This window comes from Scyliorhinus canicula, chromosome 28 (assembly GCF_902713615.1).
Source record: "Scyliorhinus canicula chromosome 28, sScyCan1.1, whole genome shotgun sequence".
In the NCBI taxonomy this organism is placed as follows: Eukaryota; Metazoa; Chordata; class Chondrichthyes; order Carcharhiniformes; family Scyliorhinidae; genus Scyliorhinus; species Scyliorhinus canicula.
In genome coordinates this window covers 12,429,020-12,449,479 of record NC_052173.1, presented here as the reverse complement: position 1 = coordinate 12,449,479, position 20,460 = coordinate 12,429,020, and the positions used below count along the sequence as shown (strand labels likewise).

The 20,460-nt window shown below is 44.3% G+C and overlaps 1 protein-coding gene across 4 annotated transcripts in view; it reads right to left on the bottom strand.

Moving 5' to 3' along the window:
• Positions 1–20,458, bottom strand: part of LOC119958144 (zinc finger CCCH domain-containing protein 10-like) — a 57,070-nt gene extending 36,612 nt beyond the window's left edge. The window contains exons 1-2 of one of the 4 annotated variants that reach the window (XM_038786449.1): positions 20,338–20,458; positions 14,897–16,157 (exon numbers count right to left, since the gene is read on the bottom strand). In XM_038786449.1, the coding sequence (XP_038642377.1) occupies positions 14,908–16,110 (1,203 nt within the window). In that variant the 5' untranslated portion in view covers positions 16,111–16,157; positions 20,338–20,458 and the 3' untranslated portion in view covers positions 14,897–14,907. Of the gene's footprint in view, positions 1–14,508; positions 16,158–17,202; positions 17,322–18,096; positions 18,379–20,337 lie in introns of those variants that run through there. The other 3 variants (XM_038786444.1, XM_038786445.1, XM_038786446.1) reach the window with 3 other exon arrangements.
• Positions 20,459–20,460: the final 2 nt, after the last annotated feature.

Genomic DNA, 20,460 nt, shown 5'->3' with positions numbered 1-20,460 from the left:
GATGCCTCCAAACCTCAATTTGCACTGAATTGGCAATGCTTTAACCATCTAAGTGAGTCATTCATTTGAATTTCCTTAAATTGCTCAATGCTTAAACTTCCTTTTCCAGTCTTTTGCAGATTGCTTTAGAAAGGAATGTATCTTGTTCAAAGGCACCATCTCTGCAGGTGTTTCAATATGGCACAATTATTAAAAACCTGCAGTTTTAACCCTTCAAAATAGCCTGTCCATTAAAAAACAAATCAAATGTAGATCAATTATGACTTAAGCTGTTCAAGTATCCCACTACAATCATTCGTTTTCTTGTCTTCTCGAATAAGGTGTCAAAGGAGCGAGAAGTCTATGAAAAATATTAAATAGACTATACAGATTTGCTGAAATTCTCATGAGCTATGTACGAAAGGTGGTTAATGAGATGCTGCTATAGAACTTCCTCATCCAACCCAGCACTTGGAAAAGAATTTGGCTGTTAATCCGATTGTGTTGCCTGTAGTGAATGTGGAGCATTATTAAATTCAAGCCCAAGTTAAATTTATAGTATGGGATTTTTGAGTCTTATTTTACTCTTTTATTGTCTGCTTTAAAAAAAAACCTGCTCACAGACACTTGCTCTTACCCATTATTGCTAAAATGACCGAATTAGATTCCTTTCTACAAGTTACAGAAACACAATACCAACTCGAAGCACCACACAATTATGTATGTACAAGGCTTTACAATCTATATTACTTTGTGTATATTTTTAGTTGTTACTATAGAAATGTAAAGGTTAAAACCGCCTTCATGTTTACCAGTGTTTGTAACTTGTAGACATCAGCGAAAAAGGAAAAAAAATAAATCCTACACAACTTGAATTGTGGCATTTCTCCTTTTCAGCCAAGTGAACCAGTGAAGTGACTTATATCTGATCCACTTCAGAAGCCAACCCTCAATTAGATTTAGGAAGTCCAAAGTCTACAATGGTTTTTGCCAAGAAACAAAAAGGGAAAAAAAGATTTGCATCAAATCCACAAGATCAACTGATTTATTTTTATTCCTGGTTAGGCGCTGCCTTTCCCTCTTCCCCCACGCTATACAATTTCCCAGCTTACAGGGTCAGCAAGCAGGTGGCCTGCTGCGATCTGTGCATCTTACCTTGCAACCAAGTGCTAGAATCTGGAGTAACTTCTCAGATTTCTCTCTCTGTCAAAGCATTCTTCAAGAAAGTACAATCAAGATCCAATCTCTTGCCACTATAATTCACTGAGGAACTTTGCTAACCTATGGTTCCACTCATTGCTAAAAAATAATTTAGTGGTCCTGTTATCTCTAGTATCTTGATTTAAATCTATTGTGAAGAGATTTAGATTTATTTTCTAGTTTAGGATGGAGGGAAACAACCCTAAGTGAAACAAACCTGGCCAGTAGAGTCTGTGTTCATGAGATGGGGAATGGAGGCACATTGTTGGTGTAGAGAATGGAGGGGTAATTCCCCTGCATCTAGCCTATGCCCTACTGGAATGTAAATAGTCAAGATAACAACTCAGCCAATGTACTGCCACCCTGAAACCAGCTACCAGCAAGTGCAGGACACTCTATTGCATGGTTCTTCCTTGTAGGGAGGCAGCTGCCTTCCAGTAACTACTGGCACAGATAAAACTGGGAACAATGCAGTATATTTGTGCAAGTGGATAAAGCTGTGCAGAAGGCCTATGGTGTGCTAGCGTTCATTAGCAGAGGGATTGAATTTAAGAGCCGTGAGGTGATGATGCAGCTGTACAAAACCTTGTTAAGGCCACATTTGGAGTACTGTGGGTTCTGGTCGCCTCATTTTAGGAAGGATGTGGAAGCTGTGGAAAAGGTGCAAAGGAGATTTACCAGGATGTTCCCTGGAATGGAGAGTAGGTCTTACGAGGAAAGGTTGAGGGTGCTCAGCCTTTTCTCATTAGAACGGAGAAGGATGAGGGGCGACTTGATAGAGGTTTATAAGATGATCAGGGGAATAGATAAGACAGTCAGAGACTTTTTCCTCGGGTGGAACAAACCATTACAAGGGGACATAAATTTAAGGTGAATGGTGGAAGATATAGGGGGGGGATGTCAGAGGGAGGTTCTTTACCCAGAGAGTAGTGGGGGCATGGAATGCACTGCCTGTGGAGGTAGTTGAGTCAAAAACATTAGGGACCTTCAAGCGGCTATTGGACAGGTACATGGATTATGGTAGAATGATGAGGTGTAGATTAATTTGTTCTTAATCTAGGACAAAAGTTCGGCACAACATTGTGGGTCGAAGGGCCTGTTCTGTGCTGTATATTTCTATGTTCTATATTGCATGCTATACATACTTATAGAACCTATAGAAATGCCACTTATTAAAATGTTTTTTTAAAAATGCCTGTCCTTGTCACAAAGGTTTATTTTCATCAAGCAGGTGGATAGTAGAAAAGATCTTCCAATAGCACACTTAGCTGCTTCCCATAAAATAGCATACTTAGCACCTTCTCAACAATAACTTCAATTTATACATCACCTTTACCATAGTAAAGTATCCCAACGTTCTTTATGGGAGTTATGAAAGAAAATTTTATTCAAGTCAAATCTGCATGCGCAACAAAAAGTCAGACTTACCTGTGTTCAGACACAAGAAACACAGTTAACTAACCCTTCAACAGGGACAATACTTGTTCAGAAATACAACTGTATAAAAAATATATTTTTAACCAACTATCCTAAATGTGTGCTTCAAAAATAAAGAAGGGCTAGGCAGGAAGCTTTACTCTTAAATTAAAGCGCTCTTTATTGTTCTACATTTGACAGGATTCCATACAAATCAATGCAGACTCTTTTATCCCATTTTAAACAAAGTATACACTTGCACTGTGCAAGTTCTACTGTTCTGGAGACCTGTATCAGTTGAACATTAACCTACTGCTTGGAAGAATATTCTAAGGGGAAATCACATTTTTAAAATGTCCATCACAGCAGAGCAAACAATATGTACAATATATATAACCCATTCAATTTACAACAGAATGCTGTTTGTCACACTGGTTTCTATTTTGCTAGTACTCTTCAAAATATAGAGCCAAGTGTAAGAATGTCAAAATGGTCTGTGCTTTGGTTCTTACCACTCCCAGATCAATTGATTTAGGAACAGCAAGCAAATAATTGGCTAAATGAGCATTTAAAGTACTGGAAATTGAAAATGGAAAGTACGCAAATGCAATTCAGATTATGGAACAGTGTTAATGCGACAACTTGCCTGTTTATGAGGAGTTACTAAAGGAGGTGGCCATGGAAATAGTGGATGCATTGGTCGGCATCTTCCAAAATTCTGTCGATTCTGGAGCAGTCTTGGCAGATTGGAGGGCGGCATACGTTACCTCCCCCAGCCATCTTGGTGTGGGTCTCTTTGAGATGAGTAACGTTAAAGGGTGATAGATTACAGGTCTCAACGTTCTGTGGCACAGCTCTCCATACTGCAACATACCGGATTACTCAGAAATTCATGATACAAAACACATTATGAAAATGAAATTAGTTTGAAATTTTAAAAAAATTTAGAGTATCCAATTATTTTTTTTCCAATTAAGGGGCAATTTAGCGTGGCCAATCCACCTAATCTGCACAACATTGGGTTGTGGGGGTGAAACCCACGCAAACACAGGGAGAATGTGCAAACTCCACACGGACAGTGACAAAGGGTCGGGATCGAACCCGGGTCCTCAACACCATGAGGCAGCAGTGCTAACCACTGCGCCACTGTGCTGCCCCCTAGTTTGAAATTTTAAATTGATTTTTACTGGGATGTTAAACCACCTTCTCCCAGAGATTTAATAAAACAACCAAAAATCTTTTGCAAAAAGGTTTTGTTATAATTGAAGAGTAGTCAAGTGCCACATAGGAAAAAATAATAATAAGCATCAGTATAATTACAGGCTTAGTATACATATATGTATGTTTTGCCAGATTCTGGCTGATCCTTCGCTTGTACATTATTGAGCAAAGTCTGGTATTTTTGTAATGTCAGGATATTTTACTGAGTATTCCATCTCCATATTTGGACTGTTGGTCTTCACATTCCAAAGTTGTCTATGGTTAGCAAGTGACAATGTGATTCTGAATATCTGTAAAAACTTAACTCGTTTATAATAACATTAGTTAAATAATGTTCTTACTTTACACAATGGGCAAAACAAAATAGATGTAGTGCATTTGGATTTTCAATAGGCATTTGATAACGGAGCCACACAAAATAAAACCTCATGGTTTCAGATAATTAACTGGCTAGCTAAATAGGAAACAGAGTTGGGAAAATGGGTCATAGAATTTACAGTGCAGAAGGAGGCCATTCGGCCCATCGAGTCTGCACCAGCCCCTGGAAAGAGCATCCTACCAAAGCTCACACCCCTACTCTATCCCCGTAACCCCACCCAACCTTTTTAGACACCAAGGGCAATTTAGCATGGTCAATCCACCTCACCTGCACATCTTGGGACTGTGGGAGGAAACCGGAGCACCCGGAGGAATCCCACGCAGACACGGGGAGAACGTGCAGACTCCGCACAGGCAGTGACCCAAGCCGGGAATCGAACATGGGACCCTGGCGCTGTGAAGCAACTGTGCTAACCACTGTGCTACCGTGCCCCCCCAATTTTCCGGTTACTGTAATTAGTGCAGTGCAATAGGGAACAGTGCTAGGGCCTAAGCCAGTGCTGGGCACCCCGCAGCCCATGAGACATTTTATTGACCATTGCCCAGGTGTAGGGTTGCCACACTCTTCTGGTTTCCGTCCACGTAGTTTTGCTTTCCTACCGTTATTACTAAAGTGATACACACATAAAGCACGGGCAAGTGAAGAAAGGTGCATAGTGATTGAACAATGACTGCAAGAGCCGTCCAAACATAGCCCCCTACAGTTCAACAGGCACACCCCACAAATTGTGGACATGCAAGTGCAGTTAGCAAAATTACCCTAGCCCAGGAGACCAGTGGAAGTGGGAGATTGAGCTTTTTTTATGCTACTTTTGCACTTTAAAGTGTAAATATTTATTTTGTTTATGCCATGTGAAGTTGAAGCCAGTTCTATTAATATATGAATGATTAAGTAGTTCCTATAATGAATTATGAAATATTCAGCACATATTAACATGTTTTTAATCCTATTCATGGGGTCATAACTAGTGCTCATGCTCAATTTTATTCCTATGGCCCTCTGATATGAAGGAAAACCACTCATGCAGCCCACTCACGAGCCTAGATTGCCTAGATCTGGCCTAAACTGCCGACAATCTCAATCAATAAGGGACCAAATGCACTGTAGCCAAATTTGCTGACGATACGAAGATAAGTAGGAAAGCAAGTGGTGAGGAGAATACAAAAAGTTTGCAAAGTAGATAGGTTAAGAGCGAGAGCAGAAATTTGGCAGATGGAGTGTAGTGTGAGAAAATGTAAGGTTGTCCACTTTGGCAGGAATAGAAAAGCACTTTATTTAAATGGGGAGAGACTACAGCATGTTGCAGTCCTTGCACATGAATCACAAAATAATCAGCATGCAGGTACAGCATTTTAATTAATTAGGAAGGCAAACGGAATGTTGGCCTTTCTTACAAAGGAGATAGAGTAGAAAAGTAGAGACGGCTTGTTATAACTGTACAGGGTGTTGGTTTAATTGCACCCAGAGTACTGTGCAGTCACCTGATGAAGGAGCTGCCAGCCGAAAGCTAGTGATTCGAAACAAACCTGTTGGACTTTAACCTGGTGTTGTAAGACTTCTTACTGTGCTCACCCCAGTCCAACGCCGGCATCTTCACATTACAGTTTTGGTGACCTTACTTCAGGAGGGACATACTTGCATTGGAAGCAGTTCAGAGAAGGTTCACTCTATACCCATTGGAATTTAGAAGAACGAGATGATCTTACTGAAACATAAGGTTTGAAGGGGGGAGGAGGCTTGACAAGGTGGATGGCAAGAGGATCTTTCCTCTTTTGAGGGAATCGAGAACTAGGGCGCACAATTTAAAACTAAATGGATCTCCTGTTTAAGACTGAGATGAGGAGGAATTCCTTCCCAGAGGGTCGTTAGTCTTTGGAATTCTCTTCCCCAGCAAGCAGTGGAAGCTGAGCCATTAAATATATTCACAGCTGAGTTGGACAGATTTTTGATTGACAAGGAAGTCAAATGTTATGAGGGGCAGGCAAGAAGGTGGAGTTAAGGCCACAATCAGATCAGACATGACTGGCAGAGCAGGCGTAGGGGCTGATGGCCTACTCCTGCTCCTTTTTCTTATGTTCTGATCCATGTTAGCTGACACTGGAGTCAAATTTTTTATAAAACAGTTTTCCAATAAACAGAATATTGTAAAAATGTCATTAATAATGACAGTGATATTACATTCAATGTGAAAATAGTCGACTAGGAATCAGAAAGTCAAATCTGAAAATATGATGCTGTATAAGCAAACCACTAGAAATTTCAATTTGATCCTGACTCAGCCAGTACCAATTTGGTAATTCCAGTTTTATGCAGGTTTTGTTATATTTTGACTCATTACATACGACAGGAATACAATGCACATTTAATATTGCTTATTTTCAATCATCTATATCAATCCTTTACTAAAAAAACAGACTAGTTTGAACATTCCTTAACGATAGTGCACTGTTTTAACTGTTGACCTCACCATTGCATGGTGGTATTTGTTGGTGATATATTACAATACTGTCATGTCCCCAGAGTTCTTTGTGAAGAAGCAGTTTGCATTATTAGATCAAACTCTGAAAGGGATTCCCTTTGGTTTGGAAGGGTTCCTGAATATTCATGGTTTGGCAAGTATGAATGATAGACACTGTATTTTAATTAGGTAAACTTTCAATCACAGGGAATCCTGGAAGTTCAAAACTATAGCATGAAGAAAGAATTGCAGGGGAAAGGCTATCCGATGATATGAAAATTCCCCTTCCCATTCGCAAAATATAAATACTGTGGCACAGTCAAAGAGCTCGTACAAGTATTGAGTAGAATTTCCATTGTGGGTGACGTTGAAAGTACAAGAACACATTTCCTTAATTAACCTTGTTTCAATTGCACAAGATTAGATCATTGGTGCTGAATCCCAGATCCCACAAGAACTTGACAAACATCACAGCAGATTTTAAAAGACTAAAACAGCTACTATATACAAGTTGTAGACATGGTTAACAGAAAAACAACAATTGAGACTGAATGTCCTCAATAACTAGTTGATTAAATCGCACAAGTGTAACCAACCTTCGGGTTCCATATCACCACCAGCCCTTTTTTTAAAAATGAGCACCAGAATCAATGAAACAAAATAACCACAGGGTTTTAACAGCGAATACAAAAAGCCTATTTCACCTTTAACACTCAATTGCGTTGCAAGATCATTTTGGCAAGCTTGAAGAAAATGCAGATAAATCAATCAGTGATATGTGGATTTAGCAAAGTTTTCAAAATGAATGAGGACATTGGGCACAAAATCCCAATAGATTTTACTTCAATTTTCTGCAGTTTTCCACTGATCCTGGTTATGGACTTCCAGGAGTTAATCAAAACATGCATTTAGCAAAATACACTGTATTCAAAATGCTGTTAAAAGATCTTTTCAGACAGCTGGAGTTAGTTATAGGTCACTTTTAAAGAAAAGGGAAAAGATCATGAACATTCACGTTCACGTGCTCAAATTTGTTGCAGCTTGGCTCACCATACTTCAAAGGCTGCATGCAAACACTTCCATTCTGGTCCCAAAAAAGTCAGCAGTTAAGCTGCCTTAGATGTAATTCCATAAATGTTATCAAAGTTATACATTGATTGTATTTGTATACAAATTACAATATTTGGTGTGAAAATATATATGCATTCCAACAAGGATTTGCAAAAGGTTTGCATTTCCTGTGCTGCTGACCCAATCTACTTGCAGGAGCAACCATCATTGGCTTTTGTTCTTTAACCACTTTTACCAACTCCACTCTTGCCACTAATGCCAAGTAAACAGAAAATGATTTTGTGACTTCCGCTTGTGACCATGGAGTGATTGGTCACATAAAGGGCTGTTCCTGTTCAGAGTCACAGAAAAGGGCTCTTTTTACCCAGATCCGGGTGGAATTTTGATGAAAAGGCGTAGGCGAATGTTAAAGGAGTAGTTTAGCCCTGGAATGGTATGTCTTCTGATCACTGGACCCGGCAGAAAACAGTGAGAGGTTTGGCTGGAAAGTTGGAACAGTCTTGTGCTTCACACATTCTCTTCCAGCATGCAGGCGGGGGAGGGGCAAGCTGTAAGGCCCCAGATACAGGAACTGATGACTTTTATCAAGGAGGAATTCAATAAACAGAGGAAAGAAATGCATGAGGATCATGCAAAGGCCATTGCAGAAGCTGTGGCACCTCTGAAGAGTACTTTGGAGCGGATGGAGAGGTGTTTGGAGGTGCAGGGGCCATAGATTCGAGAGATTGAAGGAGTGACCTCGGACCACAGCGATTGTGTGGTGGCTCTGGAGGCAGAGGTGGGGCTCCTAGGAGACCTCTGTAAAACAGAGGGCAAAGGTGGAGGAGCAGGAGAATGCCTCAAGAAGGCAGAACCTGTGAATAGTGGGCCTGCCCAAAGGAGTGGAAGGTGTGAGTGCCACGAGGCACGTCTCGAGGATGCTGGCGGGACTGGTGGCAGAAGGGGTGCTAGATAAGGCACCTGAAGTGGACCGAGCTCATAGGTCTCGGAGGCAAAAGCCTAGAGCTGGGGAGCCGCCACGGGCGGTGATCGTGAGACTCCATAAATTTGTGGAGAAAGAGAAAATTCTACGGTGGGCCATGGAGAAGCGTAGCTGCGACTGGGAGGGAAATAACATCTGGATTTATCAGGACATCGGAGCCGAGTTGGCAAAACGGCGGGCAGGTTTCAACAAGGCCAAGGCGGTGCTGTACCGGCGGCAGATCAGGTTTGGGGTACTCTACCCGGCGAAATTATGGGTGACGTTCGGAGGCCGGGAGTATTATTTTGAGATCCCAGAAGCGCCAAATACTTCATGAAGGAGCATAAACTGGGGGAGAACTGAGTGGACAATGCTTGGGAACCGGGGTGCTGGCGCTATGTAATGGTCGGGAGCATGTCTGAAGTGGGTGGAGATTTGGGGGATTTTCGTTTTTTTGGGGGGGGGGGGGGGGGTTCTGTTCAATGTTGAGAGTGTAAGGAGTTGTAGGGGTGAAAAGTTTATGTGGGATGGATGTTCCCATCCCCCCTCCTATTTTATGGGACTGTTTGTGTTTAACATCCGTTTGTTTGCTTTTGGAGTTCAGGAGAAGTCCTTGTTTGGGCCGGGGAGGGTAAGGCCAGCAGGAGGCCTTTTTCTTTGAGCTGAGGAGTGGGGGGGGGGGGTTCATTAGGATGTGCCTTTGGGGCAGGGGCAGCCGCGCTAGCAGGTTATGCTCGTGAATGGAAGTGCGGCGGTGGCCAAGAGGGGTGGCCGGGGGGGGGGGGGGGGGAAGAAGAAAAGCGACGTGGCAGGGGGTGAGAGATGACATGGTCAAGGGCGAAGAAAGGGGCCCTCTTGGATGGGCTAGGTACAGAGTGGAATTAAAGGGGCAGGAGTTAAGTGGGGAAGATGATGGACGGTAGAGGGGATTAGAGGCGCACGACAGTAAGGTTGGTAACGTGGAACATCCGGGGACTGAATGGGCCGGTTAAAAGGTCGCGTGTGTTCACGCACCTCAGGAGCTTGAAAGCAGGGGATGTCTTTTTGCAGGAGACACACATCCGTGTGAAGGACCAGGTTAGGTTAAGGAAGGGGTGGGTCGGGCAGGTTTTTCACTCGGGGTTTGATTTGAAATTGAGGGGTGTGGCAATTTTAATTAGCAAAAAAATGGGATTTGAGAGTGCGAAGGTGGTGAGGGGTCCAGGTGGGAGATATGTGATTGTGAGTGGGGTATTGGAAGGGGCACCGGTAGTGTTGGTAAATGTGTATGCCCCAAATTGGAATGATGTGGGTTTTATGAGGGGGTTGCTGGCAGCAATCCCGGATTTGGCCACGTACCAGTTGATCATGGGAGGAGATTTTAACTGTGTCCTGGAGCCGAGGGTGGATAGATCGAGCCCCAGGCCGATGGGTAGGGTACGAATGACAAGGGAGCTGGGTGGGTTTATGGAGGGGAAGGGTATGGTGGATCCATGTCGCTTTCAGAACCCAGGGGGAAGGGGGAGTATTCCTTCTTTTCACACGTCTATAAGGCGTATTCGAGGACTGATTACTTTGTAGTGGGTCGGGGTTTTTGGGTGGGGTGGAGGGGGCAGAGTATACGGGGATAGTTATCTCGGACCATGCACCCCACTGGCTGGATATTCGGTTCAGTACGGGACGAGAGCAGAGGCCGGGGTGGAGGTTTGACTCGGGGTTGTTGGCGGATGGAGGTTTTTGTGATAAGGTGCGGTTGGCGATTAGGGATTATGTGGAGTTCAATCAGAATGGGGAGGTGTGGCCGGGCATTTCTTGGGAAGCACTGAAGGCAGTGGTCCGGGGAGAAATTCTCATTTACGATTCGTGCGAATAAGGAAAGGAGGGCGGAACATGACCGTCTAGTTAGCGAGATAGTGGAGGTGGACAGGGAATATTCGAGGGTGCCCACCGTGGAGGGATTGGCGAGGAGGAAAAACTTGCAGGGGCAATTTGACAGGCTGACAATGGGGAGGGCAGTAGGGCAACTGGGTAGGGCAAGAGGGGTGCAATACGAGTATGGGGAGAAGGCGAGCCGCATGCTGGTGCACCAGCTGCGGAGGCAGGCTGCGTCCAGGGAAATATTGAAGATCCAGACTGGGGCTGGGGATGTGGTGTCAGAGCCAGGGAAGATAAATGAGGCATTTAGAGAGTATTACCAGGGACTTTATGAGGCAGACCCAGGAGGAGAGAAGGGGGACATGGGGTGGTTTCTGGACGAGTTGAAATTTCCCCAGGTGGAGGAAGCAAAGAGGCAGGCGTTGGAGGAGCCCCTGGGGCTGAGGAAGGTGCTTGATAGTATCAGGGATATGAAGTCGGGGAAGGCCCCTGGGCCGGATGGGTACCGGCAGAATTTTATAAGGAATTTGCGGCGGACCTGGCACCACATCTGTTGGGGGCGTTTAATGAAGCACTGGAGAAGGGGGAGTTGCCGGTGACGATGAAGCAAGCAGTAATCACACTAATCCCCAAAACAGGGAAGGATCCGGTGGAACGTGGGTCGTATAGACCCATATCGCTATTGCACACGGATGTGAAAGTATTGGCTAAGTTGGTGGCGGGGACGATGGAGGATTGTGTCCCAGGGGTGGTTGCAGAAGATCAAACAGGCTTTGTAAAGGGCAGGCAGCTCGTGAGTAATATAAGACGGCTGTTGAATGTGGTGATGAATCCGTCGAGAGTTCTGGTACCGGAGGTTGTGGTGTCCATGGACGCGGAGAAAGCATTTGATTGGGTGGATTGGCGGTACTTGTTCGAATTTTTGGGTTTGGGCCGAGATTTGTGGCATGGGTGTGGTTGCTGTATGTGGCGCAGCGAGGGTGAGGACGAATGATATGAGCTCATGAAGCTTTGACTTACACAGGGTTACGAGGCAGGGGTACCCGCTATCGCCGCTGCTGTTTGTGCTGGCCATAGAGCCATTGGCGATGGCTCTCAGGGGGTCGGCAGAGTGGCAGGGGATAATGAGGGGACAGAGGGAGCATCGAGTGTTGCTCTATGCCGATTACCTCTTGCTGTATGTTTCGGATCCGTTGGAGAGCATGGGAAGGATTATTGGGGAGGTTGGAGGGTTCTCGGGATACAAGCTGAATATAGAGAAAAGCAAGGTATTCCCGGTGAATGAGCTGGCACAGCGGGCTAATTTATGGGGGATGCCATTTACGGTAGCGAGGGATAGGTTTACATACTTGGGGATTCGGGAACTTAACAAAGCTGGTGGAGGAGGCCAGGGAGGATCTTAAGAGGTGGGATACACTGCACTTAACGTTGGCGGGGAGGGGCCAAGTGGTGAAAATGAATATTCTGCCGAGGTTCTTGTTTATCTTTCAGGCTCTCCCGATCTTTATACCAAAAGTCTTTTTTCGGACACAATCATCTCCGACTTTGTATGGATGTGCAAGGTGCCAAGGGTGGGGAGGACCCTGCTACAGAGGCAGAGGCAGCAGGGGAGGTTGGCGTTGCCAAACTTGCTTCATTATTATTGGGCAGCGAATGTGGACAAGGTGCGGCAGTGATGGTGGGAAGGAGAAAGGTGGGAAGGAGAAGGGGTAGAGTGGGTTAGGATGGAGGAGGAATCTTGTAAGGGGTCTAGTTTGAGGGCTATGGTGACGGCAGCATTGCCAATGGCTCCGCGTAGGTATTCAGGGAGCCCAGTGGTGCCGTCCACGGTGAAGATATGGAATCAGCTGAGGAGGCATTTTAGGGTGGAAGGGATGTCGATGCTAACGCCGCTGTGTGAGAATCATGGGTTTGAGCTGGGGGGGATGGATAGTGTATACAGGAGGTGGAGAGAAGTGGGGCTGGTCAAGGTGAGGAATCTGTATTTGGAGGAAGGGTTCGCCAGTCTGGAGGAGCTAAGGGAGAGGGTAGAGCTGCTGAGGGGTAGTGAGTTCAGGTACCTGCAGGTTAGGGACTTTGCACGAAAGGTCTGGAAGGGGTTCCCTAGATTGCTGGGATACACCCTGCTGGAGTGACTGCTGCTTCCGGATGTGGAAGGGGAGGGAAGAATTGGGGATATATATAAGTGGCTGGGGGAGCAGGGAGGCGAGCGGGTGGTGAAGGTCAAGGAGAAATGGGATGCAGAGTTGGGAATAGAGATCAATTGAGGAGTATGAAGTGAGGCACTGCGAAGGGTAAATGGGACATCCTCTTGTGCGAGGATGAGCCTGATACAGTTTAAGGTGGTGAACAGGGTGCATATGACTCGGGCGAGAATGAGTGGGTTCTTTCAGGGGGTAGCAGATGAGTGTGAGAGGCGTGGGCGGGGGCCAGCCAATCATGCGCACATTTTTGGGGTTGTGAAAAATTGGGAAGATTCTGGACGCGAGTGTTCACGGTCTTAGCCAGGATAGTGGAGGAGGGAGTGGACCCGGACCCTTTGGTGGCGATATTTGGGGTTTCAGAGAAGCCGGAGCTCATGGAGAGGAGGAAGGTCGATGTCTTGGCCTTCGCCTCTCTGATTGCACGGCGGGGAATTTTGCTGGAGTGGCGGTCGGCATCGCGGGGAGGGGGGGGGGGGGGGGGGGGGGGGGGGGGGGGGGGGGGGGGGGGGGGGGGGGGGGGGGGGGGGAGAAGAAAAATCTGTACAAACTGTATAGTTGATTGTTGGGAAGAATGTTTCCCGGGGTGTTTATTTGCTGTAACCTACTTTGATACAAGTTTGAATAAAATGCGTTTTAAAAAAAGAAAATGATTTTGTCTTCTTTTGCTAAATTCACAGTCTGAGGATAAGTGGCATCAGGGCATCAAACAGTGACAGGCTAGGTGCAGAGTAATGTTTTCCCCACCAGAGCTGGACTTCAAGCTTAGAAGAGCTTTCCCTACTGAATCTGTATCATCACCCGCCTTCCTTCCAGCAAATAGGCCAGAGTAACCATGATGTGGAGATCCTGGCGTTGGACTGGGGTGAGCACAGTAAGAAGTCTTACAACATCAGGTTAAAGTCCAACAGGTTTGGTTGGAATCACTAGCTTTCAGAGCGTAGCTTCACTCACCTGATGAAGGAGCTATGCTGCAGAACCTCGTGATTCCAAACAAACCTGTTGGACTTTAACCTGGTGTTGTAAGACTTCTTCCTAAGCCAGAGTAAGACTGCCAAGTTATGGGCAGTTTTGTGATCTGGAAAAGGCCCAGTAGAAATTGAATTCAGATTCTTCAAATCCATTTATGTATCACCCTTGCAGCTGGCAAAGAACAAAGATTTTAATCCCATCAATGTGGCAGAATTTGAACAGACTAATGTTACACACTGGGGCGGGAGTTGGTTAACTCAGTTGGCTGGACAGCTGGTTCGTGATGCGGAGCGACGCCAACAGTGCGGGTTCAATTTCTGTACCGGCTGAGGTTATCCATCAAGGTCCTTCGCAACCATGACCCTTGCCTGAGGTGTGGTGATCTCTCAAAGGAGAGAGCAGCCTATGGTCCTCATGGACTATGACGACTTTCACACACTGGGCATTCAATGCTCCAAGAATGACTAAGTTGAAAGTGCACCAGGTGAATTCATAAATAAAATTATTGTAATTGCTTCCATGTTAATTAGACACTTTGGTAGAGCAACGTCATAAGCCAAAATTGTGTGGGTTACATTGGACGGTTTATACGATTTAAAATGTACTTTATAGCACCCCATCGCATCATCAAAACACACCAAAAAGATTTACCCAGAAAATTACTTCTCGTTATGCAGTGATCTGGTCAAATGCAGCAATCATTCAGCGCCAGCAACACAATAAAAAGTTTTAAAATAATTTTCTTTTGCTCATTAAGATCAGGAAAATTTACAATTTCATATGTTATGAAATGTTATTTTTTTTGCGTCAAGAATGCAGATGGTCAAGCTTGGGAGACAGTTGGTTTGAATATTTTGCGCAGGAACCACAGCCCAGTGGTTTGTTTATGTTAAATACAAAGCGTGTTGGAAGAAAATGCTCCTGTGCCACGTGCAGTTGTTTTTATGTTATGGTAGGCGACGGATTTATGAAGCTGGCAAGCTGAACACTAAAACAGGAGGGTGGTAAACAAGTATTCAGAAATGACATGTAAATGGACTGAAGAGGAATAGTTGAGGCACAAATAGAACTAAATGCTGGATCAGATTCTATTTGACTTTTGGTGTGCATATTTACGTCGCACACGTCATGAGAAGCAACATAGGAATACAGAACCTTTTCAAAAGCCTTTGTGGAACCCTTACTTCAAAGATCCTCAGTGAGGAATTGCTGTTATCCTCATACTCTGCGATGCAATTGGATAAGTAACCATTGGAGTGGTGGCATGGCTAATGGTAATTCCTGGCAGTGCTTGTGCAATTGATACTGCCACTGGTGCAACAGAGACAGCCACTGGGGCCATGGAAACTGGAGGTGCCATTCCCTGGGCAATGGTCTGGGCAAGTGCTGCAGGCAGAGAAGCAATCTCAGGATTAAGATGCTGTGCTGTTGGTGCAGCATTGGTAGGTGGCACAGCTGAAGCTCCAGCAGTTGCCACTAAATCTTGCTGGGTGACAGGTCGTGGTTGAAGTGCTTGGCTGCTCAACGTGGTGTGAGTCTGCGCTATACCATGGTTGTAATTGGTGATTGCGCCCACAGTTGGTGCTGCCAGTGTTTGCTCTGTCGCAGTGGGAGTGGAAGTCAACGTGACCACCTTAGTTTGGTTGCGGAAGTGTGCGTTTTGCTCCAAAAGTACCTCATTAGTTGCCATCAAATTTGAGATCTGCTTCTTGAGTTCTTCAACACGCTTTCGGAGCATCAGATTCTCCTCCTCCAGAAACCGATAGTCAACTGGACGTGAATTAGGGATATTAAAATCATAAGTTTCAAATCGCAAGCCATCGACTCTTCGTCGCTTTAGGACATGGTCGTAATCAGTATAGCGATCGGTGTCATAGAGGTCATCGAATGGGTCATATCGACGCACTACAGGTGAAAGCACTTGGTCTCTTGACAACCTCTCCAAAGTTCTGTTTTCATACTCGTATTCATCACGTTTCAAATGTCGGAATTTGCACTTAGATCCTCTTTGACAGTCACCTTTCAGGTAGTCTCGGCAGATTGGGACCTCACCTTTTTTAAAAGAGAGGTCAGAAGGTGAAAGGCCAAGACCCATGGCCACTGTAAGACGCAGGCGTGGGGGAAGCTCTCCTGACTTTTTGTAATGATCCTCGTCCTCTTTTGTTCCATGAATAAACTTGCAGTTAATGCGGGTGCACTCCTTGTTCTGATAGTCATGACAAAAGACAAATTCATTCTTTTTTACGCCCAAGTCGGACACCTCATTAATGTCAGGGTGGTAGAACTTGCAGCGCTTACCACGTTTGCAGACATTGCGCAGGAAGTCTCGGCAAATATCATCTGAGCTGTGGCCAGCCTCATCATTACCACTGTTAAATAAATTATCTTTATCCGGCATCTTCACAGACTATTTCTGTGCTTCTCAGCCACTGTACACAAAAACATCTGAAAAAGAAAATCAAGGCACATCTTTACAGAGAAGGAGGAATTCGTCTACAACCTAAGTGTTACTTGAACCACTGCATTTTGTGCTCAGCAAGCTAAGCGATAATTGTGGTGGGAATGAAAACGGTTTCCAAATCTGTGCGTGCAGTGGCAGCAACAAACATTATCAGGTTAGTTGCATCACACAGTCCCCCACAATTTGTCTTCACTACATCAACAAGAAAACTATCTCCCACTGTATCAGAGTCACACTTTCATTTCCCTAATCATTGATCCTTGGTCCGAGTTGGGGAATGAGGAGTATTAATTTGTACTCAGGGGTGTGGGGGGGGGGGAGACGACACGGGGAGAATGTGCAAACTCCACACAGACAAGTGACCCAGGGCCAGGATTGGACCCGGGCCCTCGGCGCCATGAGGCAGCAGGGCTAACTACTGCATCATCGTGCTGCCCCGCATGAGTATTCTTCCATAATAGGGAGCTGTTGTTGCTCTCCCATCTCGGATTGTAATCAAAACAAGTCAACCCAAGTCTGATCCTGATATAGACCAGCCATTATGAATTCAACGAAGTATATAGCAACGTAATTAATTCTGCATTTCTTTTCAGAAATGACTGACTAGAGTGTCTGCAGAGCCTCCATATTCAATTTTTTCAAAATAAATCAGAGCCAGCAAAAAGTTAAATGACAATTGGAAGCAGCTGTTTAGACAACATAATATCCAAAATTTGTGAAACGTAACTTTTTTTAAAATTTAGTGTATCCAATTCATTTTTTCTAATTAGGGGGCAATTTAGCGTGGCCAATCCACCTAACCTGCACATCTTTGGGTTGTGGGGGTGAAACCCACGCAAACACAGGGAGAAAATGTGCAAACTCCACACGGACAGTGACCCAGAGCCGGGATCAAACCTGGGACCTCGGCGCCTTGAGGAAACTGTGTAACCACTGCGCCACCGTGCTGCCCCGTGAAACATAACATGACTGCTGCTCATTTCTAGTCTGTTCCGACTACAACCTATAAACCAATAGTGGAATACACACCTACAGCAGAACAGAGAATGGATCCTCCTCCTTCTGAGTGGCGTACAAGGCAAACACTCTATTCCTTGTAGCATATCAACTAGTATGAAAGCTTACCAAAAATCTTTTGCAATATATCTTTTATCTGACTGGCCTCCAACCCATTCCCCCCCCCCCATCCCCATTATATCAAATGTATAGGATATCTGCTTTCAATATGATGAACTGTAATCCCCACAAATTAATAAAAAGATGTCATTCTAGGTTCACAAAGACGAGTTTCACTGGCAGCACTTGTTTAACAAGTGAAATCGATTGGGTGCTCATGAATTAAGCCACATTCGGCATGCGGATTTGGTGAGAAATGGGGTCGGGAAGGTGAGGAAGACAAGTTATATTGATGTTTAGCGCCTTGTGCGGAATCTAGGAGTTAAACACCAAGCCGTGAGATTCACAATCAGTGAAAGTAGCCTTCATGCGCATAAGAGATATTAATGCACAAAACCCATAATAACCTGCATTTTGAATAATCTCATTAAATTTAGGCCAGTCATGTTTTAGTATAAAGGATAAAAATCAGAAGCAACTGCACCCGACAATAACCACGATTTTTAAAAACATAATCTTGTATCAAGATATGATCCTAAAATGCCATGTAAACAAATAAATCATTGCACCAGAATAAACTTGTGTGGAATTCTGGAAAAAAAATAATTATTGGAAAGATTAAGGCTCCAATGCTTAAGGATTAAGGCTCCAATGCTTAAGGATTTTAATCCTGAGTACTACCAGAGCTATTCAGACCAGAGACTCAAGTTTGGCCCCAGTACTTTGCTGAGTTAGCCGCTTCTAGCAATAAGGATTCTACAACTGACCTTTGTGACCCTCAAATTAACTACAGATTGGTATACTAACCTGCAATATATTGTGCTATGGAATGCTAGAATAAAGGCTCACTTCTGCAGCTGCTCCAGCTTTTTGAATTCAATCACATCATCAAGCAAAATCCATGGCTTGTCCAGAGGAGGAATCAAGAAAAAAGGAACTGGAAAGCGAACTGTCACAAACCTCCTAGCAAACAGTTACATCATAGCATTAGCAGAAGCCTGTGTGCCTATAACACTGCTGTTTACAACTACCTAATTTCAGAAAGATTTGGATTGTGCATTTTCACTGCTGATCTCTATAGTTTTCCACCAGGCTCCTAGCAAACAGCAAGCCACCACTTTAGGAGCGAGGAGCAGAGAAGACAGTGACGAGAGTAGAAACTGCAACTTTCCAAAAAATATTTTAATTTTCCACTCTCAGCAGCTCAGGAGAAAAATGCTCCCTGCATTTTGTTCCTCGTTTCAGAGAGCCTGATGCAATAGTCACCATCAGCATCTGATGATGACATTGTGTGGCTAATTCTACAAACTGCTGGAAATGTACCCATGTGGACACGAGGTGCAAATAGGATCAGATAGGTTGCAATACTCTTCATGGTCAAATAGCCTATTGGCACTCACTGTTCAGGTTCACAAATGAGGAATGTCAACTTGGGTGAGATACTGGAGACATATCAGCAGCAGTGGAACTATACGTCTAGATGAGTCACTATTTGCAGAAAAGAATTGGCATAAGGGAGAAAAATAAAGTCCTTTAAAAGTCCTGGTTATGCAATTGTAATTTTTTTCAGTTATCAAATTTCAGGATGTCAATTAACGAGTCACCTTTTTCTTTAATTTCTCATTTGCATCAGAGAAGCCCCACTACTGACATCAGTTAGTGCATGTCAAATAGCTCAGCTATATAAAAGGAATTGTAACCTCTATGTTATACCACATTTTCAAAATTGTACAGTAGTGTCTGAGAAACAAATATTCAGGGTCATTTTCATCCCCACCATTTTTTCTTTTTTAAATTCTTTCATGGGAGGGCAGCACGGTGGTGCAGTGGTTAGCACTGCTGTCGCACGGCACCGAGGACCCGGGTTCAATCCCGGCCCCGGGTCACTGTCCGTGTGGAGTTTGCACATTCTCCCCGTGTCTGCGCGAGTCTCACCCCCACAACCCAAAGATGTGCAGGGTAGGTGGATTGGCCACGCTATATTGCACCTTAATTGGAAAAAATGAATTGGGTACTCTAAATTTAAAAAAATAAAAATAACAATTCTTTCATGGGAAGTGGGTGTCGCTGGCAAGGCCAGCATTTGTTGCCCATCCCTAATTTCCCTTGATTTGAGTGGCTTGCAAAGACATTTCGGAGGTTATTTAAAAGTCAACTACATTGCTGTAGGTCTGGAGTTTGACAGTGTGTAACCTCATGTACCCTGTCAAACCACAAATTGAATTTCAAACTTCAAATTACATTCATCACCTCCAAGCTGGACTTCAATCCTATCCTTGTTGGACCCAAGAAATATCTCACTCAAACCAGAATCCTACTCTATATTCAGTCCCAGTTGCTTAGGTCTACATTGACTTCCACACTTTCCAAAATTCTCAGGAAAAATCTCGCAATGGCCTCGCCCTCAATTTACTTCTAGAATATTTTCATTCTTCAACCCCATCCTCCTTGTACATCGCAACCTCTTTAGCCTCTCTTTAATAAGCCTTTCGTCATCAACATCCATATCCTTGAATTCTCTTGCTAGATTTTTCCCACCGTACTACATCTTTTTCCGCCCTCAAAATCTCTCGTCAACTGCACTTTGGGTCACCTCACCCAACTCTCACTGAGGGCTCAATCCCCTCCTCTTGAAATCCCTTGGATCTTTTTGGCACATTGAAGGCATGATCCAAATATGAACTATTGTACCAAAGAAAACATTTCACTGGGAAACAAGAGTCTCATTAATAGCAAATATTGATTCCTTAGTGTTTCAAATGTAGAGGTGACCCACGAATTCTCAAAACAATGCTAATAAACGTCTGATTTTCAGAGCTATTTACTGCAAATCACATCGTCTAACAGTAACAAGCTGGTCGAGGATTCGAAGGCTGTCATGGGATTTCTAGGCCTTAACTTCCTGCTGCATAAAACAATAGCAGAGACACGCAAACAAAATTATACCCTCACTCAGATCAATCCGGCATGTTTAAACTGTCGAAATAAATATCAGAGAGGATCAGAACGGTTACAAAATGGGCAGAAAAAAGGAATGTATTTACATACACGGTTCAGCGCCTTCACTCCTCCAAACACAACGAGCATCAAACAAGTCCTCCCAGACAAGAGCGGCTCAGCACCAAACAGCGGCAATTTGTCTGCCTAATTTCTTTCAGTCATATTACCAAT